The sequence below is a fragment of the Mycetomoellerius zeteki genome, unplaced genomic scaffold (assembly GCF_001594055.1).
Source record: "Mycetomoellerius zeteki isolate Tzet28-1 unplaced genomic scaffold, Tzet1.0 scaffold212, whole genome shotgun sequence".
Lineage (NCBI taxonomy): Eukaryota > Metazoa > Arthropoda > Insecta > Hymenoptera > Formicidae > Mycetomoellerius > Mycetomoellerius zeteki.
In genome coordinates, this window is record NW_017257086.1 from 477,847 (window position 1) to 497,729 (window position 19,883).

General features: G+C 38.1%; 2 protein-coding genes across 3 annotated transcripts; both read left to right on the forward strand.

Moving 5' to 3' along the window:
* The first annotated feature begins 5,643 nt into the window (after window positions 1-5,643).
* Window positions 5,644-8,997, forward strand: LOC108722697 (zinc finger protein 567). The gene is made up of 3 exons (XM_018447934.1): window positions 5,644-7,229; window positions 7,842-8,001; window positions 8,174-8,997. Exons 1-3 carry the CDS (start codon window positions 5,842-5,844, stop codon window positions 8,831-8,833), a joined length of 2,208 nt encoding a protein of 735 aa, XP_018303436.1. The 5' UTR covers window positions 5,644-5,841; the 3' UTR covers window positions 8,834-8,997.
* A 3,223-nt stretch (window positions 8,998-12,220) lies between these two features.
* On the forward strand, window positions 12,221-19,843 carry Ypel (Yippee-like). Of its 2 annotated transcripts, XM_018447825.1 has the most exons (6): window positions 12,221-12,554; window positions 16,443-16,587; window positions 16,917-17,265; window positions 17,865-17,908; window positions 18,502-18,610; window positions 18,701-19,843. In XM_018447825.1, the coding sequence occupies exons 3-6, from the start codon at window positions 17,164-17,166 to the stop codon at window positions 18,788-18,790; spliced, it is 345 nt and encodes a 114-aa protein (XP_018303327.1). In that variant the 5' UTR covers window positions 12,221-12,554; window positions 16,443-16,587; window positions 16,917-17,163; the 3' UTR covers window positions 18,791-19,843. The 2 variants fall into 2 exon arrangements, with proteins under 2 accessions (XP_018303327.1, XP_018303326.1); XM_018447824.1 differs by lacking the exon at window positions 16,443-16,587.
* Window positions 19,844-19,883: the final 40 nt, after the last annotated feature.

The window sequence follows — 19,883 nt, forward strand, 5'->3', positions numbered from 1 at the left end:
TCGGCATTCGCTGCTAGGAGGGATCGTCGAAAGTAATTAAAACCACAAGTGGTCGAGGCGTTAAAAAAGAGGGAGGGACGTGGTCCCTGGTTTGCGTCAAATGATGTGCTGTAAGCGATCATAGACGCGGTTAACTCTACAAAAGTCGCGATATAATTGCTATAAAATGGGGGACAATCCTTTCTTTGATTATTACTTGTTTAGAGGCAGAAACAAAAAATTTTACTTTTGATTTTAAGCTTTCTGCTGACGAGTATAATAAATAAGAAAAATTTGGCGAACGCTAAACGAAACGCTATAATGAGAACTCGAAATTTTACAGAATCTATCGAGACTGCAGAGTACAAGAGGGAGAATAGGCGTAAAAATTTCGAAGAAACGTTGAGAAATTCTCGAATAAATCTCGAGGAAAAGAAGAGAGAAAATTCGACCATCTTGCTCCGGCAATTTATCCGCATCTCTCTCCCTTCCGTCCTTTCATTTTAGTTTGCGATGAGACAATGGGACAACAGTTGCAAGACGCGATAGCGCCGGATTAATTCTCGATCGATTTCGAAGCTACTCCATCCGCTCGTATTGTCCACAATCGACCCTGAGAGTCGTCAGCTTCACGTAGTCGTGTATGGTGTACGTTGCAATACGCGTGAGTTGGTGTAGACTGTGCGTGTTGGTATGCAGACGCGAGCGCGCGCGAAGAAGCCAGGACCACTGGAGACTGAAGATCAAATTATTATTATTATCATAACCATCTGTATGCCTGCCTGCTACTTCCAAAAGCTTAAAAGTTGGCTCGTTCACCAGATCAAAGGAGCCAATGTCGCATTCTCTCGAGAGAATAGAAAAAGCATCTCCAATGGCAAGTCCCTATAGACGAGTAGATTTTCAAACGAACAGTACGGTGTGCCGGTATGTATAATATGCCGCTAGAGTACTCTTGGGAAATATAATCCTAATGCGATTTCAATCGTGCTTATAAAGCGACTTTCGTACAGACCTTTAATGTGCATTGATACAACAAAAAATATATTTAGTGAAATATATGATTAATTCTTTTCTGTTTCTTTTTTTACAGCTTCTTTCGCACTGAGATGTGCATATTGGAACATATTATATAGATGACAGGTGACACAAGCATCTTTTACAACACAAAATTCGACTATTATATTAAAATACTTATAGGGTAACTCCGGGGTATATACGCCGCACCTATCAAAAACTTAATTTATTAAGTATTATTTACTATGTTTATAGTGAACGAACTATATCAGTAAAAACTTTGTACTGTCTACTACTATGAAAAAAATATTAGAAATCCGAAATATTTATTTTTCATATTAAAAAATAAACTTTTTGAAACCTTGTATTTTTGCCGCATATCTCATAGGGGTGGGATATATGGCTACTCATAGGGGGAAAGGGGATACGTACGGTTCATGAAAAATTTACAAATTTGCAAACCTGCTTAATAATACAAACATGCTTTACTATTCCACTACACGTATGTATCACGAAATAATCACTAAGTCTTTTACACGTCCTACATTAATCATTTTATGTAGATTATAACTTATGATGGCGTTACTTATTACAGTGACAAATCGATTCAACTCACAATAAATTCATTAATATTAACAGTAAGAAGCTGAAATCATAACACAATACTAATATAACATAAAGGCATGTAACAGAGTAGTTACGGGAAAATTACCCCCACTCCTTCTATTTTTTCTGACTTCTGCGGCGTAAATCCCAGCGCGGCGTATTTGCCGGAGTTACCCTATACAAATATTACAAATACAAAATAGAATACATATATTTTATATCAAATATAACATTTCTAAACTATTGAAACGTCAATGAAAGAATGTTGTAATTAAAATATAAATTCTTTATATAAAATTCATAGAGCTAAAGAGACTATAACGATAATGTTAGGACACCCTGTGTATAGACCTGACTCACGATTGGAATCTGAAAACATCGATGACCCTCATTAGGTAATCATGTTTTAATTAAGCTAGAAAAAGGATGCCAGCCAGTTTCTTTCATTACTCGAGAAACTATTATCATATTTCATCGAACAGATAAATATAAGATTAATATGTTACAAAAGAATTCATATTATACATATACTTCCAGAAATATGATCTCTCTCATATAACAAAAATTTATTCATATTACTTAAGCTTACATTTATACAATTATTCAAGTTCTTTACTTTAGGCATAAACATAGCATTTAATTAATTGTATTTGTTCTTTGGAGAAATTTAATTTCTTTATTTAATTTCAATAAATTTTTTGATCTCGAATATTGTAAAATTTTTCTTTATCCTTTTATTTTATGAAATTTGAATAAAAAAATATAAAGAGTACGACATAATTCATTATTGTTAAATTAATACCCTGAACGACTCGGATAAACGTTAAAATCCCAAAATGAAAATCATTGGATCATTGGATCGCGATGTAAGAGAGATAGCGACGTCATCGATGGTCCCTTGGTATAAGCGGGAAGACATAATTGATACGTACAAATCACCCCCTGCTGCTGACACGAGGAGGACGAAGCTAGGGATGAGTATGAGTGTACCGAGAAGGGACGATCGACGAACGGTTGTTTGACGGCACCTCTCCCCTTCCTACACCGACGCACTACGTGAAGCTGGTATCGCATTCACGGTCCACTGCCTCAGGATTCGGGTCCTCCACCCCGCTTCTCTGCGCCGGCTCTTCCTTGTAAAAAGAGAGAATACAGAGGATATACCACCCCTCGTCGGCGATCCGTAACCCCCGATCGTCAGAATCGAAGGTATCACACAACGAAACGTACTTAGCGAACCGCTACATAAATAACGCATCTGCCATCGCACTTTGCTGCTATATACACGCTTTAAGCGGCTATGCATTTTTCGCTCTGTCGGAAATAGTTACTATTCACACACAAATGCATTGTGAAAGCTGCTAAAGTCTCTAACTCGTGATGCTGTTGCAGAAACGTTGTAGAAACAATTGGAATAATTATTAACCGAAGCCGCACTGCAGTCGCTATATTGAATAAATTTGAATTCAAAATTAACGAATCGTAACAATAAAATGATACAGCGCAAAAGAATATTCCTGATAAAGATAAATAGTTATCTGATTGTTGAATTCTTAGACACTAAAAATATATATATATAAATTAAAAAGAAGATTTTAATTTTTTAAACTACATTATAGTCATTATTACGGTATATCGTCTAGAGTATGATGACCTTTAAAAGATATATGATATTATCTATCAACCGCGAGATATATGTATATGTTAACGTAAAGGTAAAAGTTAGAACATGGGAGAATGAACGTAAACCATATAAGATTCTCATTCTAACGGCATATATTGGCTTTTTGCCAAGCTATGATGCCGGACCATTAACGAGCGGGCTTGCTTATCAGTTGCTGAGTTCGCGCTACTAGCGTCGGCGATGACCAGCCGTCCGATGAAACTGTTTCTGTCCTCGTATCACCTAGAGACCGCTACGTCTCATAATTCGTCGCATACTGGTTGTAAATGACGAAAACGATCGGCGTAATCGCTAACGCTGACGTCTATCTTCGATATTGATCACCTATTGATCGTGAATCGACTCGCATTCTACCGCCAAAATTATTCATTGGCATGATGTATAACACGTTACACTGAACTGTGTTAACGTGCAATCGCAACTTTCTCATTATTCTTACAAAAATTGATTAAACGGATATTAAAATTTTGTTTCAACAAATTTATTTAATTGTAAACTTATACTTAACATTTTTTGCATTTCTTATGATCAAAATATAAATTAAAAAATATATTTCCTCGTTAAATAAGATAAAGATAAAAAAATAAGGAAATTTATTATTTATTTAAATTCGACAAGTCACATCTATTTTAGATATTAAAAATTTTTTAATTTTGTTTTAAAGTCATATTCATTAAAATTCAATGAAAACTTATAGGAAAAATTTGTTGTAAAAAAATAAATTTTTGTACGATAAACATTTCTCCACAAAATCTTTCAGTTAAACACGTTGTTTGTTTTTTTATCAAAATATTTTAAAACAAAGATAGTCAAGCTTAAACATTTTTTATATATTCGCTTTTCATTTCAATTATGTCACCCGCGTAACATTTTTATACACAAAATATATAATGTACAATATATGTATATTACAGTTGTTTTAAAAAATATAAATACATATTACATGATGCGAATATATATTATTTATAGTACACTATATGTTCAAAAAATGAAAAAAAAGATCGAATGAGGGAAGAGGAGAGAGAGAGAGAGAGAGAGAGAGAGAGAGAGAGAGAGAGAGAGAGAAGGAATCATATATTTATTATATCTATTTCTAAACAGTACGTATATCTAAAATTAGGCCATAAGACATTTTAAAGACGTCATTAAGGCCGGTATTCATAGGTTCTTATTTTCAGACCGTCTTAAGTTATAATGTCTTAAGACGATAAGGTGGCCATCTGATTGGTTCGTGATACCTCAAGACTGAACTTAAGATGGTCTTGAATATAAGAACTGACTATGAATACCGGCCTCTATGATGTTTTAATGATATCTTTGTAAGATGCTTCGCTCGTCCGATTTTGGACATGCGTACTATCGTGTAGCTGCATGATAGTGGCTTGCATTATATAGAAAAGTGATAATTCCGGAAATATTCGGAAATAAGGAGGAATATAATAGGTAGTCTGATACGTATTTATACGAAAGATATGAAAACTATCCGCAGAAAAATAAGAAAAATTGCTAGAGATAGCGATAGAATAAAATATAAGCGGAAGGCTTATAAGAAATCGAGTGTGTTCGAATATGGCGGAAAAATGGTCGCGCCGTCGGCAAACAAGGAAAAGTGCTGCTATCACGGAAGCGCACGGCGATCTCGGCGACGCTGCCGGCGGCGGCTGCTGCTCCTCTCCCTCCAAAATCACGCGTACATTGGCAACATTGTTTTTTGGTAGTTTACAAATAAAATGGCCGATATGTGAGGCTAGTTTGTATGGACAATAAAATATGCAATTATGTAAAATTAATGACCGTCGGCTGTGCGTGCGTCCAAGTGAAAACGTAGTCCCGTGAGCGCGAAAGGCGGAAAAAGTGCTTGAAGCACGAGTGAGAGTGTGGGAGCGCCGCGGGAGGAAGGTGGAGGTTGTCTTTTAAGACCCGTGGACGCCGCGGTCGCGGGCCCGATAACGAGGAAACCACTTATGGTCTCCAACACATAGAAGAGCCGTGCGGCGTGCTTCCTTCTATTGGTGTACAGTGGCGCGACAACGCTACGAAAACAACTCGTAGATCGGCGGAAGCACGTTTTGAAAAGAGTTTACGGCCGCCTTATTCCGATATTGCCGACGTACCGCGTACGGCAGGTACGGCTGACCGCGACTCTTTGACTCGTCTCGCACAGGCCCGGTCTCGGTTTGTGTCCCGAGAACGGAGTAAGCGCCTCGGGAATGCATTACACCTTCAAACTGTAGCGAGATTAACCACTTTACAGCCTCGTTGTATGTAGCCCGCCGAACGGAGCTGGGGCCGGAACTACCGAGTCAAGCGTCCAATTCAATCCTCTTCCACGGCCGTTCTTGGCACAGATATGACACCCGTGTTTTACCTCCAAGGCCGAGATACTGGAGCGTGACGGGTACGTTTACTTGGAACCTCTCAAAATATTTCCCACCGATCAGTTTGTTATAGTGGAAAGGGCTGGCGCGGACAGGGATGCATTGACAGACGACACGGAGCAACGCACGAGTGCCGCGTCCAGCCAGACTCACCCACCTATCACTACCTTCACAACCATGTGTACCACTCCTGGAAATGCAGGCGCAGGATTCGGGTATGCTTGGTCCTTTGGCGGACCAGGGACAGAGACCCGAGAGAATACCCAGAGCGAACTCGCCACCAATATCAGTTACGCTGTCAACAACAATCAGGATCAAGGTTCCAGTCAAAAGATACAAGTCGACATTAAGCCGGCCAAGGTTGCCACTACCACTCATCGTCGGCCAATGTTTGCGATGAACGAGAGTTGTCAGCAAACCCCTACTACGCATCATGGCCATACGGGTGGAGCGCATAATCAAACAACCCACGGCACTCACGTTCGCACTAAAAAGCATCACGATGTATTTTCATTAACCTGTGACAAAGGGGGATGTAATTGCGATGCGGCACACCCTACACCTCCACCTTCTTTATTCTCAAACACCTTAGTTTTTACTACAGCCGACAAGCATGCCATGAGTAAGCACTTCATGACACCACTCGGGCCATTGCAACTTACGGCAGAAGAGTGCAATGAGATCTTAATGAAGAGAGCAGCCGCTGCGTCTAATCAAGCCAATGCATCGAATAACGTTGCGACCAGTCAGACAGACAATACTGCCCATTTCGGGCATGTTTTGACTCATGTGAATACTACGCAAATTGAAACGAAAGTCAAACAGCAACAAGATATGGGAAGTCAGGTCCGTGTACCGAAAGAGCGACCGTATTCTTGTTCAGAATGTGGCAAATCCTTTCTTCTCAAGCATCATCTTACGACGCACGCCAGAGTTCATACTGGAGAACGGCCACACATTTGCATTCATTGTGGCAAGAGTTTTGCGCACAAACATTGTCTTCATACACATCTGCTGTTACATAGCGCCGAGAGACCGTATCAATGTCGCGAATGTAAAAAATCTTTCACGCTGAAACATCATCTTGTAACACATACCCGCGTGCACACGCGGGAGCGGCCGTTTGTCTGTCAAGAATGCGGAAGAGAGTTTCCTCTAAAACGTCATCTAGTGACGCACAGTAAGTTCCACTCGGGGGAAAGACCTTACGTTTGCGAAGAGTGCGGGGAGTCGTTTTCGCAAAAGGATCATCTTACGATGCATTCACGCTTCCATGGCAGCCTACATCCATTTGTTTGCCACGATTGCGGTGCAACTTTTCAAAGGAAGTTTGAGCTAGTTAATCATGGTCGGCTACATGGCAGAGTTCCACATTCGTGTACCGTCTGCGGAAAGGAATTTCTGCAGAAGAGAACACTTTTAGCTCATATGCGTTTACATACAGGCGAGACACCTTTCGCTTGTACCGTTTGTGGAGAAGCATTCCCTCGGAAAGCAGACCTGGTCGCTCATTCTAAGATTCACAATAATAATGCAAATACGGATGAAAAATCTCTTACATGCAGGTGAGACATCATATATATATATATATATATATAATGTATAGTTGCAGTAATTTTTTAATTTTATCTCAAGATAATTCGTCTCTCTTATAACATGATATAACTCTAATTGCTATTAAAGATATTCTATATGAAATTGTTATAAACTTTGCTCTATGTTCAGCGATTTCATGTATGCTGTGAGATGTGTATTTACATATAAAATTTGTATTGAGACAAATTTATTGCATATGTCGAATTCAAAATATATAATGTCATAAAATTGAATTATTGAACATAATTGTGATGTAAAATATGATATTAAGACAAATTGAATCAAAAATTTTCTTTTATTTATGATTTCATTGTTAAGAATTTAAGCTATCAGAAAAAGTTTAGTACATGTAAACATGATTTATGTAATATATATTAATATTGCTTGTAACTAAACATCTTTCAAAATTTTTATACGTTTGACAAATCAGAAGAGATAAATATCTAGCTCTTATTAGTGTACTTAAAATAGATGAAAAAAAATATAATTCAAATATATATTCACTTTGTGATATTATAAAAAGTACGCTCAATTTCTTTCTAGTAGAACAAACGATTCGTAATAAATGATTATTATTTCAGAGAATGTGGGCTGGAGTTCCCGAATCGAGAAGCTCTAAATTTGCACCAAAGGTTACATACTGGCGATCGAACACTTGTAACGGACCTTTGTGGGTTAGCAGCTGCCTTTCAGCAAACTCCAGCACATTTTCTTACTCCGAACACTCCAGGAGCACATCAAGTAATCATCACTATGTACTAATTTAATACTTAAAAATATCTTTAAATAACGAAATTTAGCAAATTTTTATTTTTGTTTTTAACATTAAAGATACCTCAGTATCTCAATTAATAATTGTAACAATCTGTGCTCAAAATGTGAAATATCCAAATTATAAATAACATATTTTTAGATGAACGGACCGATAGGAACGCCTGGTGTGAGTCATATGCATGGCGCAACACAAACATCGCCGCCAGTGGGTACAGGACCAAAACCTAAGCCACACATTTGTCCTGATTGCGGCCGTGGTTTCGCACAAAAACACGGCTTGTCGCAGCATCAACGACGTCACACAGATGGTAGTTGTCATATAAGATCACACATATGCGATAAATGCGGCAAAGCTTTCTTCCAAAAGAATCATTTGTTACTACATCAACGTCAGCATATGGATCCACCACCAAGTATACTTAGGCAACAACAAAGACAAGCTGCCCAGGCTGCGGCTCAACAAGCGCAACAGCAGCAGCAACAACAGCAGCAAGTGCAACAGCAAGCGCAACAGCAACAACAAGTTCAGCAGCAACAACAGCAGCAGCAGCAGCAAGTGCAACAAGTACAGCAGCAGCAACAGCAGCAACCACAACCACAGCAACAGCAGCAAACGTGTACTGTCGATACGAAAACGATTCAACTGCAGGCAATACAACAGCAGGTACAGCAGGTACAACAACAAGTGCAACAGCAACAGCAACAGCAGCAGCAACAGCAGCAGCAGCAACAACAGACGCAGCAACAGCAAGCATGTTCCGTGGACGCTAAAGCAATACAGTTGAATGTCACCATGTGAGACGGTATAAAGATGAGGGACTGGAGAGTCCTTGAAACAATAGCACTCCCAAATGCGCACCCTGCTGCCACCCTCTGCACACACTTCTCTTGTACTAACAATACACGTTAGATATATATTTATTATCTCTAGATTCAAAAATAATAATCAATTTTATTACAAGAATAGGAATATACAAAGGATATACATATATATACACTATATTCTAATTAATATAAGGCTTGTAACAAGAAAATAAAAATAACCATATATTAGTGTTTTACATATACTTTATAAATATACAAATATAAAAATATATATAAATATATAAATATATAAATATATACTCTAGACATGTAAAATGAGACTAAACAAATTAGTTGCCTTAACGAGAAGAAGAATTTTAATGGACATATTAACTATTATGTTTGGTGATTTTTTCATTTACTTTTATTTAGTAGGACGTCACTTTATAAGAAAACACATATTGAATAAATCAAGATAAAAAAAATAAGTTCGCCGTGTATCGCTGCTTTGTTGTTATCCTTCTCAATCAATGTATTTGTGCGATGGTAATTGAAAGGAAATAATCAATGTATGAACAGTAAGAGAGTAACAGAAAAGGGGGAAAATTCTGTAAACGATTTTGGCAAAGGGAGAGAGGGTGGCAGACATTGCGCATTTATGAAGCATTTTTAAAGCTTAGATCTATACAAGATAGCATTTTAGCCCCGCGCAATTTATATTTTTACGTTAAATAATACGAGCAAATTGTTCGTTAAATTTTAGAAATACGTAAGAATCCCGGTTTTATAAGATCCAAATATCAATAAATGGATGTAAATGTTTTTCGTGAAGAATTAACGCGATGTATGGACGCCATATATGATCTTAACTTTATATACAAAAATTAAAATGCATATATTAGTTTTACATCAGTAAAGTTACAAGATTAATACATGTATTCTATACATGTATTAATCTTGTATCTAATCTTTTTATACGTGCACTTCGCGTTTAGGATCCCAAGAAGCCTTTCCATATGCTTAATTGTCTTTTTCGATCAAAATATTTTCTCCATGATAATAAAGTGCGCGTCGCGTGCAGTTACGTGTGAGATTGTTTAGCGGGCTCTTCTAGTAAAATACAAATTTAATTTTTGTCAGCAAGAGTATATCAATAATATAGCTAGAAAATCAGAAGAAATACGAATAAAGGTTTCCTACATAGTTTTAATACGTATTTCTTTCTCTTTTTTTTTTAAATAACGTAGAGCGCTGCCGTACCGATATCCGTAATATATGCGTATATACAAAATTTAAAGTGCAAATTTATGTGTGATCGTGATCAATGTCAGTTTTTCTGCCTCTTTCTGTCTCAAACAAAATTGTAGATGTTAATATTTCTTATTTTTTCTTTCAGCTCACATATTGAAAGTTCCAAACTTTTTTTAAATCGTCCCGTCTTTCTTTTCTGTTCAAAATTTATTAAATAATATAACGCTCGAGAAAAAGAGAGAGAATACTGTGGACACATTACATCGGTATGTAAAAGTAAGTACATATCGCATGAATCATAATATATGAATCATATATATATATATATGTGTGTATACGCTTAATTAATTATACATATACACATATAATGTTTAAGTCATATCAAATCGATCAAAAAGAAGTTCGTACATACATATATGTATTTTATTTTTGTTAATGTATAAAGCTATATATGAAAAAAGGATTCAAATTATATAATTTTTTTATTAATCTAATATTTTTTTAAATACACAAACTGACATATATATTTTTTGTCGTTTTATATAAAAAAAAAAACATATACTAAAGTTGGCAAAATAGATATAAGCCTGAAAATTGGTGTTAATTAATATTAGAATGTCAAGGAACACTATTATTTATTACGAATTTATTATTTACTGCAATTTTACAAATCGTTGAGTATTCCTATAGTATTCTCGAATTTTAATTCTAATAAAATCCATTTCAAACTAAACAAACAATACGTAAAGTTTCGCGTACTTTTTATTTGTGCGTCTTCAATTTTTTTAAATCAAAATAAATTAGAATATCTTGTTATCTATGAAAAACTGACGCCATATTTCTCGCAGAAAATATCATTAAATGCGCGCTTTTCGTCACATCAGAATTGTACAAAGATGGTAATGTGAACAAAAATACGCATTGATCAAAATAATAGAAAGCTTCGGGATTAAAAAATCTGAAATAAATTCTCTTTAAAAAGTCGAACGCAAAATAGTACTTCCACTGTAATTATATTATTATCTCATACAGCACACAGATGTATCCGAGATATACATTCTGGAGACGTCCTTAGGACATTCGAGGACATATGGACGTCTCCTGGAGGTCTTTGCTGTGTATATGTATGTGTGTGCGTATGTAGGATATTATTTTTAATTGACAGATCTCATTGCAAAATCTGCCCTGTGCTATCGGACCTAGGTAAGAAAGCATCATGATTAAAATAAAGAAACAATTGTATTTGCTTTGTAAATCTTTTTAAAAACGTAGGGACATCTCGTTACATATTGCACGGAGAATCAATTATGTATGCAATTTCAAAAGAGCGCTTAATATATTAAATAATTCGATACATATCGATATTTTGCGAACGTCAAGTTCATGAATCGTCACCATTATCATCGTGAAATTATGCGTGAAATTATAATCGTGCCTTATACATCATTTGTCTACGCTATAACGTCAATAATGCTAAACGCTTAATGCCAATATCGCGTTAAAACATTCTTTTCACTTGCGTTTGTATTACAAGTGACATAAGAATTAAAAAAATAGTTTTATGCAAATTGCAATAAAGCCAGTTTATGAAACGTAAATTATTAGTATGAGATAAAATTTTAAATTTCTCACAGTATTAAAATAAAATTCGCTTTGACGCTGGGATGCGTTCGAAATTTAAAATGCCTTACGTTCTAATCTAAAATAACAATTGAACCGCCAGAATACAAAAATAAGACGTAATAAACAAAACAGGTCCTACAAAATTTTTTAAATCAATAATTAAGATTCAGACATTTCTTTGAGAAAAAAAGAATAAGTAATAGTCAAAGATCATTCGTAAGAGATGATATATCTAGATATTTTCTCATAACATTTTCGTGATATAAATCGATGGAAATGGCATAAATATTGATTTAAATGTATATGTATACAAGTGATGAAATCGCGATAGACTACAAAAAGAAATTGATCGCAGTTTTTAATGAAGGGAGAAAAAAAAGAAGCAGCCAGAAGTATAACACTGGAACAGGCCGTATTCTCGGCCGTATATTCGCCCGTTCGCTGATTTGCGACATGAAGCGCAATCAAGCGATATTTCGAATGAGACACGTCGCGCAGCCTAGCGGTGATGTCCGTAATCGCAAAGCGACGTCGGGCGCGTGCGCGCGGGTCATCGTATGCGCGATTTCGCCTGCGGACGAACCGAAATAAATCGAACGACGCCGAGTCGATCAGCGGTACGGACTACGGCGTAAACGGTAAACGGCGTTCGCAAGACGTGCGCGTTTCGCGTTAGTGATGATCAAAACGGACCGTCGTCCTCGCCGTGATCGCTCGTGGCACAGCACGCAGACGAAACAGCCGTGATCCGTGATCCGTGTTACGAGTCGCGAGGTAGAGGGAAGATCGAGAACCCGCGTCGTCGTCGCGCTCCGCCGCAGCGGTCACGGATGCATATGGAGGTACGTGAAAGCTCACCCCGTCGACGCTTCCTACTTTACTCCGGTACACGCGTTTTTTCCTTACTTGGAGAAATCCGCCGCGATTTCGTGAGACCCTCCACACGACGCGACGCGACGCGAAGCGACGCGACGAACGCTCTGCTCCGCGAGGCGACGCGACGCGACGCGACGCGACGCAATACGACGCTACGACGACACAGGGCTATCGCGAGAGCGCTTTGTCGTCGAAGCGCGCTTTGTGTCGCGATCGCAGTAGACGAATTTTCTTCGCTACCGCGCGTTCGGTCTGACCGGGTCGTCGTCACCGTCGAACGTTCTGCTTGTGGAGCATTATGCAGCCTAGTTGGCACCATAGTTACGTATACTCCATACTCCTTGTCCGTCTCTCTCCACTCGTCTCCATACTACGTATTATTGTTTTTCGAATCTTCGTCAGACTCTCGGCAAGGGACACCTTCCTCGCGACAGAGAGCGAGAATCACGTCTCGAACCTTGCACGAAGATGTTCCGGTGATACCCCGCGGTTAAAGCATCGGGTTTGTGTACGTTCTCAGCTGATGGGGCCTGTCAGCTGCCTCGTTCGTCGTGTCTCCCTCCGCCTCACCCCCTTGCCTCATTTCGCCTCGCCTCTGCACTTCATCTCGCCTACGCCTCGTTTCATCTCGCTTTCCTTCTGGCTCACCTCGTCTCTCGCCAGAGCATCACGTCGGATTAACGATCGACGATTCTTTTTCCGCCGTTATCAATGGCTCGCTCCGATTTTCTCAACGTGCCCTTCGTGTCCGACGCGAACCTGCTTTATATATTTATACCCAGGCGAGAGAGAAATTGCTTCGTTCTTAAGAAAAGTCTACGATATTTCAGAGCCGAGCAGAGCCGAGTAGGCGCAGGTGTTTACGCGACGTGGTACACTTGGAATTCCTCGACGATGTTTCAATCTTTAAACGGCGAAACGTTTCAACCTTTACTTAGGCCCTCTTCGATCGAGATACACAAATGTTTAATCGTACGCAAAATGGACTTGTCTAGACATCGATTGTATTCGTCGCGTTAGCTCCTGTTTACTCTTTTTGCTGTTTATTTCTCTTCCGCGCGTAACAAATCGCGTGTTCGCACACTTACAAGCGCATGTATACGATAAGCGACATGAATACGTACCGTCACCAGATAATGCGCATCGGTTTGTTTGTATACATTCACAGCTGATTCAACGCGTCACGTCATAAAAAATATCGTACAAACATCGGGACGATTATCTTGGTCATACACGCGTTCTCCCCCCCCCCCTCTCTCTCTCTCTCTCTCTTTCTCTGTCTTATTGTTGACATGTTTTGTTCGCGCGGATACTCGAATTTTGCCACGCTACATACGTCACAACTATTTTCATTAAAACTTTTTACAATTATTTCGTTTCCAAAATTGGCTTAACACTCTTAAGTTCGTATACATTAGTTTCTACAACGTAATGAAAAAACAATCTATTATTCATAATAGCTGCGTGATAGGAAAACAAGGATGCGCGACAAACGACAAAATTAATTAAATCTGAAGCAATTAAAGTAAACGTACAACATATACTTACTTTATCATTATGCCCGATTTTTTTTATTTAAGTTATGTCGTGAGGGTCTTTTATTTGTTTCTTGGCTGGACTATACGTGAGTGAGATTCCATCCCAGACGTACCAATGACAATCCCCAATCAACAATCAATTATTTCTCTTTTAATGTAAAAAGCCTTCGCATTGTATCAGTGCGATCGATCGCGTACAATCATTTGATCGGTTCGCGCTCGCGAGGAATGGCGAGGAGGGAGAGTCCGCGAGAGAATTGCAGCGCGAGATGTCCTTGCGTGTGCGGGCGTCTCGGATGCGACATTTATACACGCGACTCGATCGAACGTGGCGTTGTGGCGCGTGAACCTGTTGGACAACGGTTTTGTGTACATTTACAGCTGACTGGACTATCAGCTGACTGCGCGCGACGGAATCGCCGCGCCGCGCGCGCCTGCTCCGCTTATACCTTCCTCGTCTCCCTGTTGCACGTATTCCTTTCTTCGTTTCTGTTAAAAATTCGATACATTCTTCCTTCTTGAAACTAATCTCGAAGAATATTTACGGCATCTGCGCATTTGCATCGACCTGGATTGAATTTTCTGCAATCTTTCTTTCTTTCACGTCAGGGAACGCCACGCCTTTTTCTTGCCACTTTATTCCCTCTTTTTTCTTATGTTCTCCAACAATTTTCCTTGTGTCATAGTAATGTATTTCTCCAAATTACTCGATTACGAGCCCGTTCTTTGCATTTGTTCGAGCATTATCGTATGTATTATAGGAATCCTTACGAAATTGCTGGTTCGTTTGAACACTTGCATCTTGCATCATTCTCTAGATATATTTTTCGATCGAATCCGATCTGATTTATATCGAAAACGATAATTTGGTCGAAACTCTTTAGAATTTCCCGTGTAGACTCGACCATCTTCTTATCCTTGCGCCGTAATCAGTGCGTTACACACAATCGCGAGGGCAATGGCTCTCGTCGTCCATTTGATCCTCGTTTGTAATGTAGCTAATGCGGGGTGAAGGGGTTACGACTCGGGTAAATTCTCTTGTATAGAAGGCGGTTTATAAATAACTTAGGGGGCTTTGCCCCCTACTTCGGTCCTCGGTCGTCAACCCCTCGCTCACTTCTCTTCGATCCATCTGAGGCTATAGGAATCGTCTTTTCTCAAAAGCATCAATCCGTATCACCGATTTTTATGTTTAATAATAAGAACAATAAGTAGTTTTTGTTGTTCATATTATTACGTGGATCGTCCAATAAAATTTGATACGATTCAGTACATTCGACAAGGAGTTGATTGTGAAAAAGTGAATTGCGAATATAAAGAAAAATGATTTCTTTAACGAGTTTTTAGTTTTTAATCCAAGTGTCGGACGAGGCTTAGTCTCGTTGCAAGCTGTCGAGACAATTGTCGTCGCACGTACTTGCACGATAAGAATAAAAAAGACGCCGTTGCGTCTACAATAAGTAGCAATGACCTTGACTAGTATATTGACTCGAAAGTCCCGTCTCCCTTTGTTCTCGAACATCCGTTAGGAAACCCGTTCCCATACGATTTCGTTCTCTTCTCTCTTCGTGTAAGGATAGGTTGGGATAGGGTCGAATTTAATATGTACTCGTGCGAATCCGAGCAAATTCCGATACTTGACTCCGACACTTCCGCGCAATGGAGTTGGATTACCGCTTACAAAGACTACTACCTCATTCACTCGTAATCTGAACGAGACAATTTCGAACATGAAAAAAAGGAACAAATAAGTCTATGATGTTCGAAGATGTATAATTCGTGGAGATGCCGGAAAAAATCGAATCTCCGCGAATCAGTTTCGATCGAGTTCGCGATTCAGTTAGTAGGCATCTCGTGAGAACATGTGATTAGCATTTACTAAGTGTCTGGCATCCGTTCTAAAGAAGGACAAGCGGAGTACGCGGCTACTCGTCCCGCATACAGAGAAAGCCTCTATCTTTAACGATTCATAATAACGTCCTTGTCTCTTTGTTTGAACGAACGCCAGCACGTGGCGGCACATATCAGTCGATATGCAGCAGTACATCGATGCAAATTGCCTTTGCTTTGAAAGCATACGTTGTGTTTTGCTTTCACACGTCATTTCCGCAACTGTCATTGTGCTCCTTGTTGCTAGTCATTTTTTTTTGCAAAAGAAAGAGATAAACGAAAATTGAATTATACATACTTGTTGATAATACTTATTGATTTAAAATAAATTTTGCAAACGAAATGTTTTGTATGTATAAAATGACCGTGATACATTAATCCGCGCTATATTAATTTTTTGTGTTATTTCTAATTATTTCAATTTAGGTATCATCGTTAATGCAATTTAGAGACAGGCACTAACAAATTCATCGCGTAATTTACGAGGTGCGATCGATATGCTGTCGGCATGAAACGCGTGTATTGCAGCGTGCTATAACAGTGCTTTCCGAACCAATGTCAAATCGTTACTGTAAATACTTACTCACTTTACGATATAAATAACATTTTATTAGATTTACTTATATCCATGATATCCGCATTTGACATATAATTAAATATATAATTATGTATGAATATAATTAAATATACGTCATAAATTTTTCGGTACAATTTCTTTACGGTGCTTAAAAGAGATTTTCTTTCTCGTTTACGCGCGGTTTACTGACCTGTGTACGCGAAAGAAAAATAAAATAAAATAATTGTTTCGCGTGATCCCGTTAGAGCGAGAATCGATACGAAATGAAAATCGACGTTGCGTAGCATTTTTTTAGCCTTTAGCGTAATCTTGTTGCTTTACAGGTGTCCCCGAACCGGCGCTGTCTGAACCAGCTCAACAGCTGATCGGAGCACGAAGCGGTGGTGAAGGGGGCTACTATCGCACCACCACCCCGCGTTTCGGAGAATTCAGTCTCGTGTCGTCTAGGTATAAAAAATAAAAAAAGTCTCGTAAATCTCTTGGCGAAGAAAGAGATCTGTATTCTTCACCTGACACGAGGAGAATAGCAGCAAGGGCGAAGTGTGTTTTCGCTCGCTTGGACACGCCATCATGGTGAAAACTTTTCAAGCGTATCTACCTTCCTGTCACCGCACTTACTCGTGCATTCACTGCCGTGCTCATCTCGCCAATCACGACGAACTCATCTCTAAGGTAAGCCATATCTCGATCGAGTTTCTACGGCAAAATCCCTTGTATTCTTCTCCGACTAAAGATTTCTAATCGTCGCGAATATGATGGATCATATGAACATCGAAGAAACTTCTCGACGTATTTAACTAATTTATATTAACGGATAAATTTGATAAGAAAAGAGAGAGAGAAAACATATACATATATTTTGAAGTTTGATACAAGAACTTGTGATTTTTTATCTTTAACGTTATACTATATATAATCTAGTATATCTACAGTAAGTAATCAAACAGTTATTATGGGACTATTTGAAAAGATTTCTTTCAATTAGTCTTTTCCGTTTTAATTTACCTATTATGGATATTCGAGTGGTATGCGAAACGATTGTAAGATCGAAATATTCTAACGTGACTATTACTATCAGTTATATCTTGATAAATAAAGATAGGCTAATCTCAAAAGAATCTATTACAGCACAGAGATACAAAACTGCAGTCAAAATTTCGCGCCCCGATCGGAAACGTAAATAGTTCCATAATAACTAATAATAGAAACATAACTATATCTCTTTTTATTGTACATTAATGATATAAATTTTGTCTGTTTTGCATTTTCAGTCCTTCCAGGGCAGTCAAGGTCGTGCCTATCTCTTTAATTCTGTGTAAGTATAATTAATGTGTGTGATGAAAACAGAACTACTTTGAGATCTTTGGCATTGACTATCTTTATGACACGTACATATAGGATGTCCTAGAACTCTATTTTTATTCTTTTGAATTATTAATATAATTTTTTTATTAAGAACTTATTATTTTATTCATTTTTCCTTTAAATTTGATCCGATACTTTTTGTTTTCCATATTTAACATCTTCGTGTATATATATATATATATATATAGATAGATGTTTTATTTTAATAATTATCACAGTAAAAAAAACACTATTGTAAAGATAAATGAAAAATAAAGTTTCTGTGTTTTATTCTACCTTACAAGTTTAATTTTTTAAACTATTTTAAAACTATTTTTTTTTTAAATTATTTTTTTTTTAATTTGAAAATTAAATCAATAATTTTTCGTTGTTTTACAGTTGTGTAATAAACATAAACGAAATAAAATAAATTAAGATAAATATTCTTTACTTTCTAATGTTTTTGTAATAATTGTAATTTACGCGCGCGCGCGCACGCACACACACATACATAATACAGAACACATACGACAGAAATGGAAAAATGATAATTACGTTACGTAGGGTGAACGTAGGTTGCGGCCCCGCGGAGGAGCGAGTTCTGTTAACTGGGTTGCACGCTGTCGCTGATATCTATTGCGAGTGCTGCAAAACCACCTTAGGATGGAAATATGTTAGTTATTTGTTATCTTAAATTAGTCGTAAATAAAGAAAAAGTTTATAATGTTCACGATGTTAATAATTGTCTACTAATATTTTTTAGGAGCATGCGTTTGAGTCAAGTCAGAAATATAAGGAAGGAAAATTTATAATCGAACTTGCCCATATGATCAAGGAGAATGGATGGGAATGAAAAGCAGAGGGAAATAGAAGAGTTCCCTGTGCCTCTCATCAAACTTTTCCTGATGACGCCTACAACGTTGTTCTAATTGCAATGTACGGCCCCTCTCTATTCGAACCACCAACGAAAGTCTGTGATTTCATTTGTGATTTATAATCTTAGTAATCTTCGTTTCGGACAATTCAAACACAACATCGGTTTGCTTCTGATCAAATCGAGCAAGCAAAGGTATCGCGGCGATCTGTATTCGTCGGTGGACACATCACCAAGTATTGTAAAGAAATTATTTTTCAATGGAAGAAAAAAGTAGAGTAAGATGACAATGTCAAGTAATGGTGGAACATGACGATGAAGGTGCCATGGTGGAAATAGAAAAGCGAGATTGCTCGGTACGAGCAGTGGGGTGCCCCCCCTCCCTAATTTTGATTCATTATCTTTGTAGACATTGCGTACAGTCGTGTGTCGACACTGAATGTGTTAAAAATTAAACGTGCGGGGCACCCCGACAATCAGTTTTATCTGTTTTACGCACCGGAACAGCGGAAGTGCCACAGACTTTGCTGGACTGATTGCCTGCCTGCCGCGTCTGTCATTGGAATTTCACTGCCGATATTCCTAATATTAATTAAGAATGCTACGCCGTATTTAGACGGCGTAGTGGTAGTCCTAGTTTAGCATACATTATAGAGTACTAAAGCCTATATTACATAATTATAGGACTTCATGGATGTAGAAAATAGGAATGAATAAGAATAATGGAGGCAAGAAGAGAGGAAGAAAGGAAAAGAGAATTTGAGTGAATGAAAGTGCGTGTGAGAGAGGGGTGGAGAGAAGGGGGATATAAAAAAAAGTCTGGTTAAATGTCACGTGTACATGTTTGGTTTTATGTTCATCATGCCTGCCAAACTGTCTGTTTATCTGCCAGTTGCCACTGTTATTACAATAGGATCGTATTATAATATGTTTACGTTTTCATCGGCTGAATAGAATGTGGCGTGATCAAAGTTTTTGTTGTAAAGTCTTGAAACTGCGCCTTCCTTATGTGTGTGCACGTGTATATGTGTGTGTGTGTGTGTGTGTGTGTGTGTGTGTGTGTGTGTGTGTG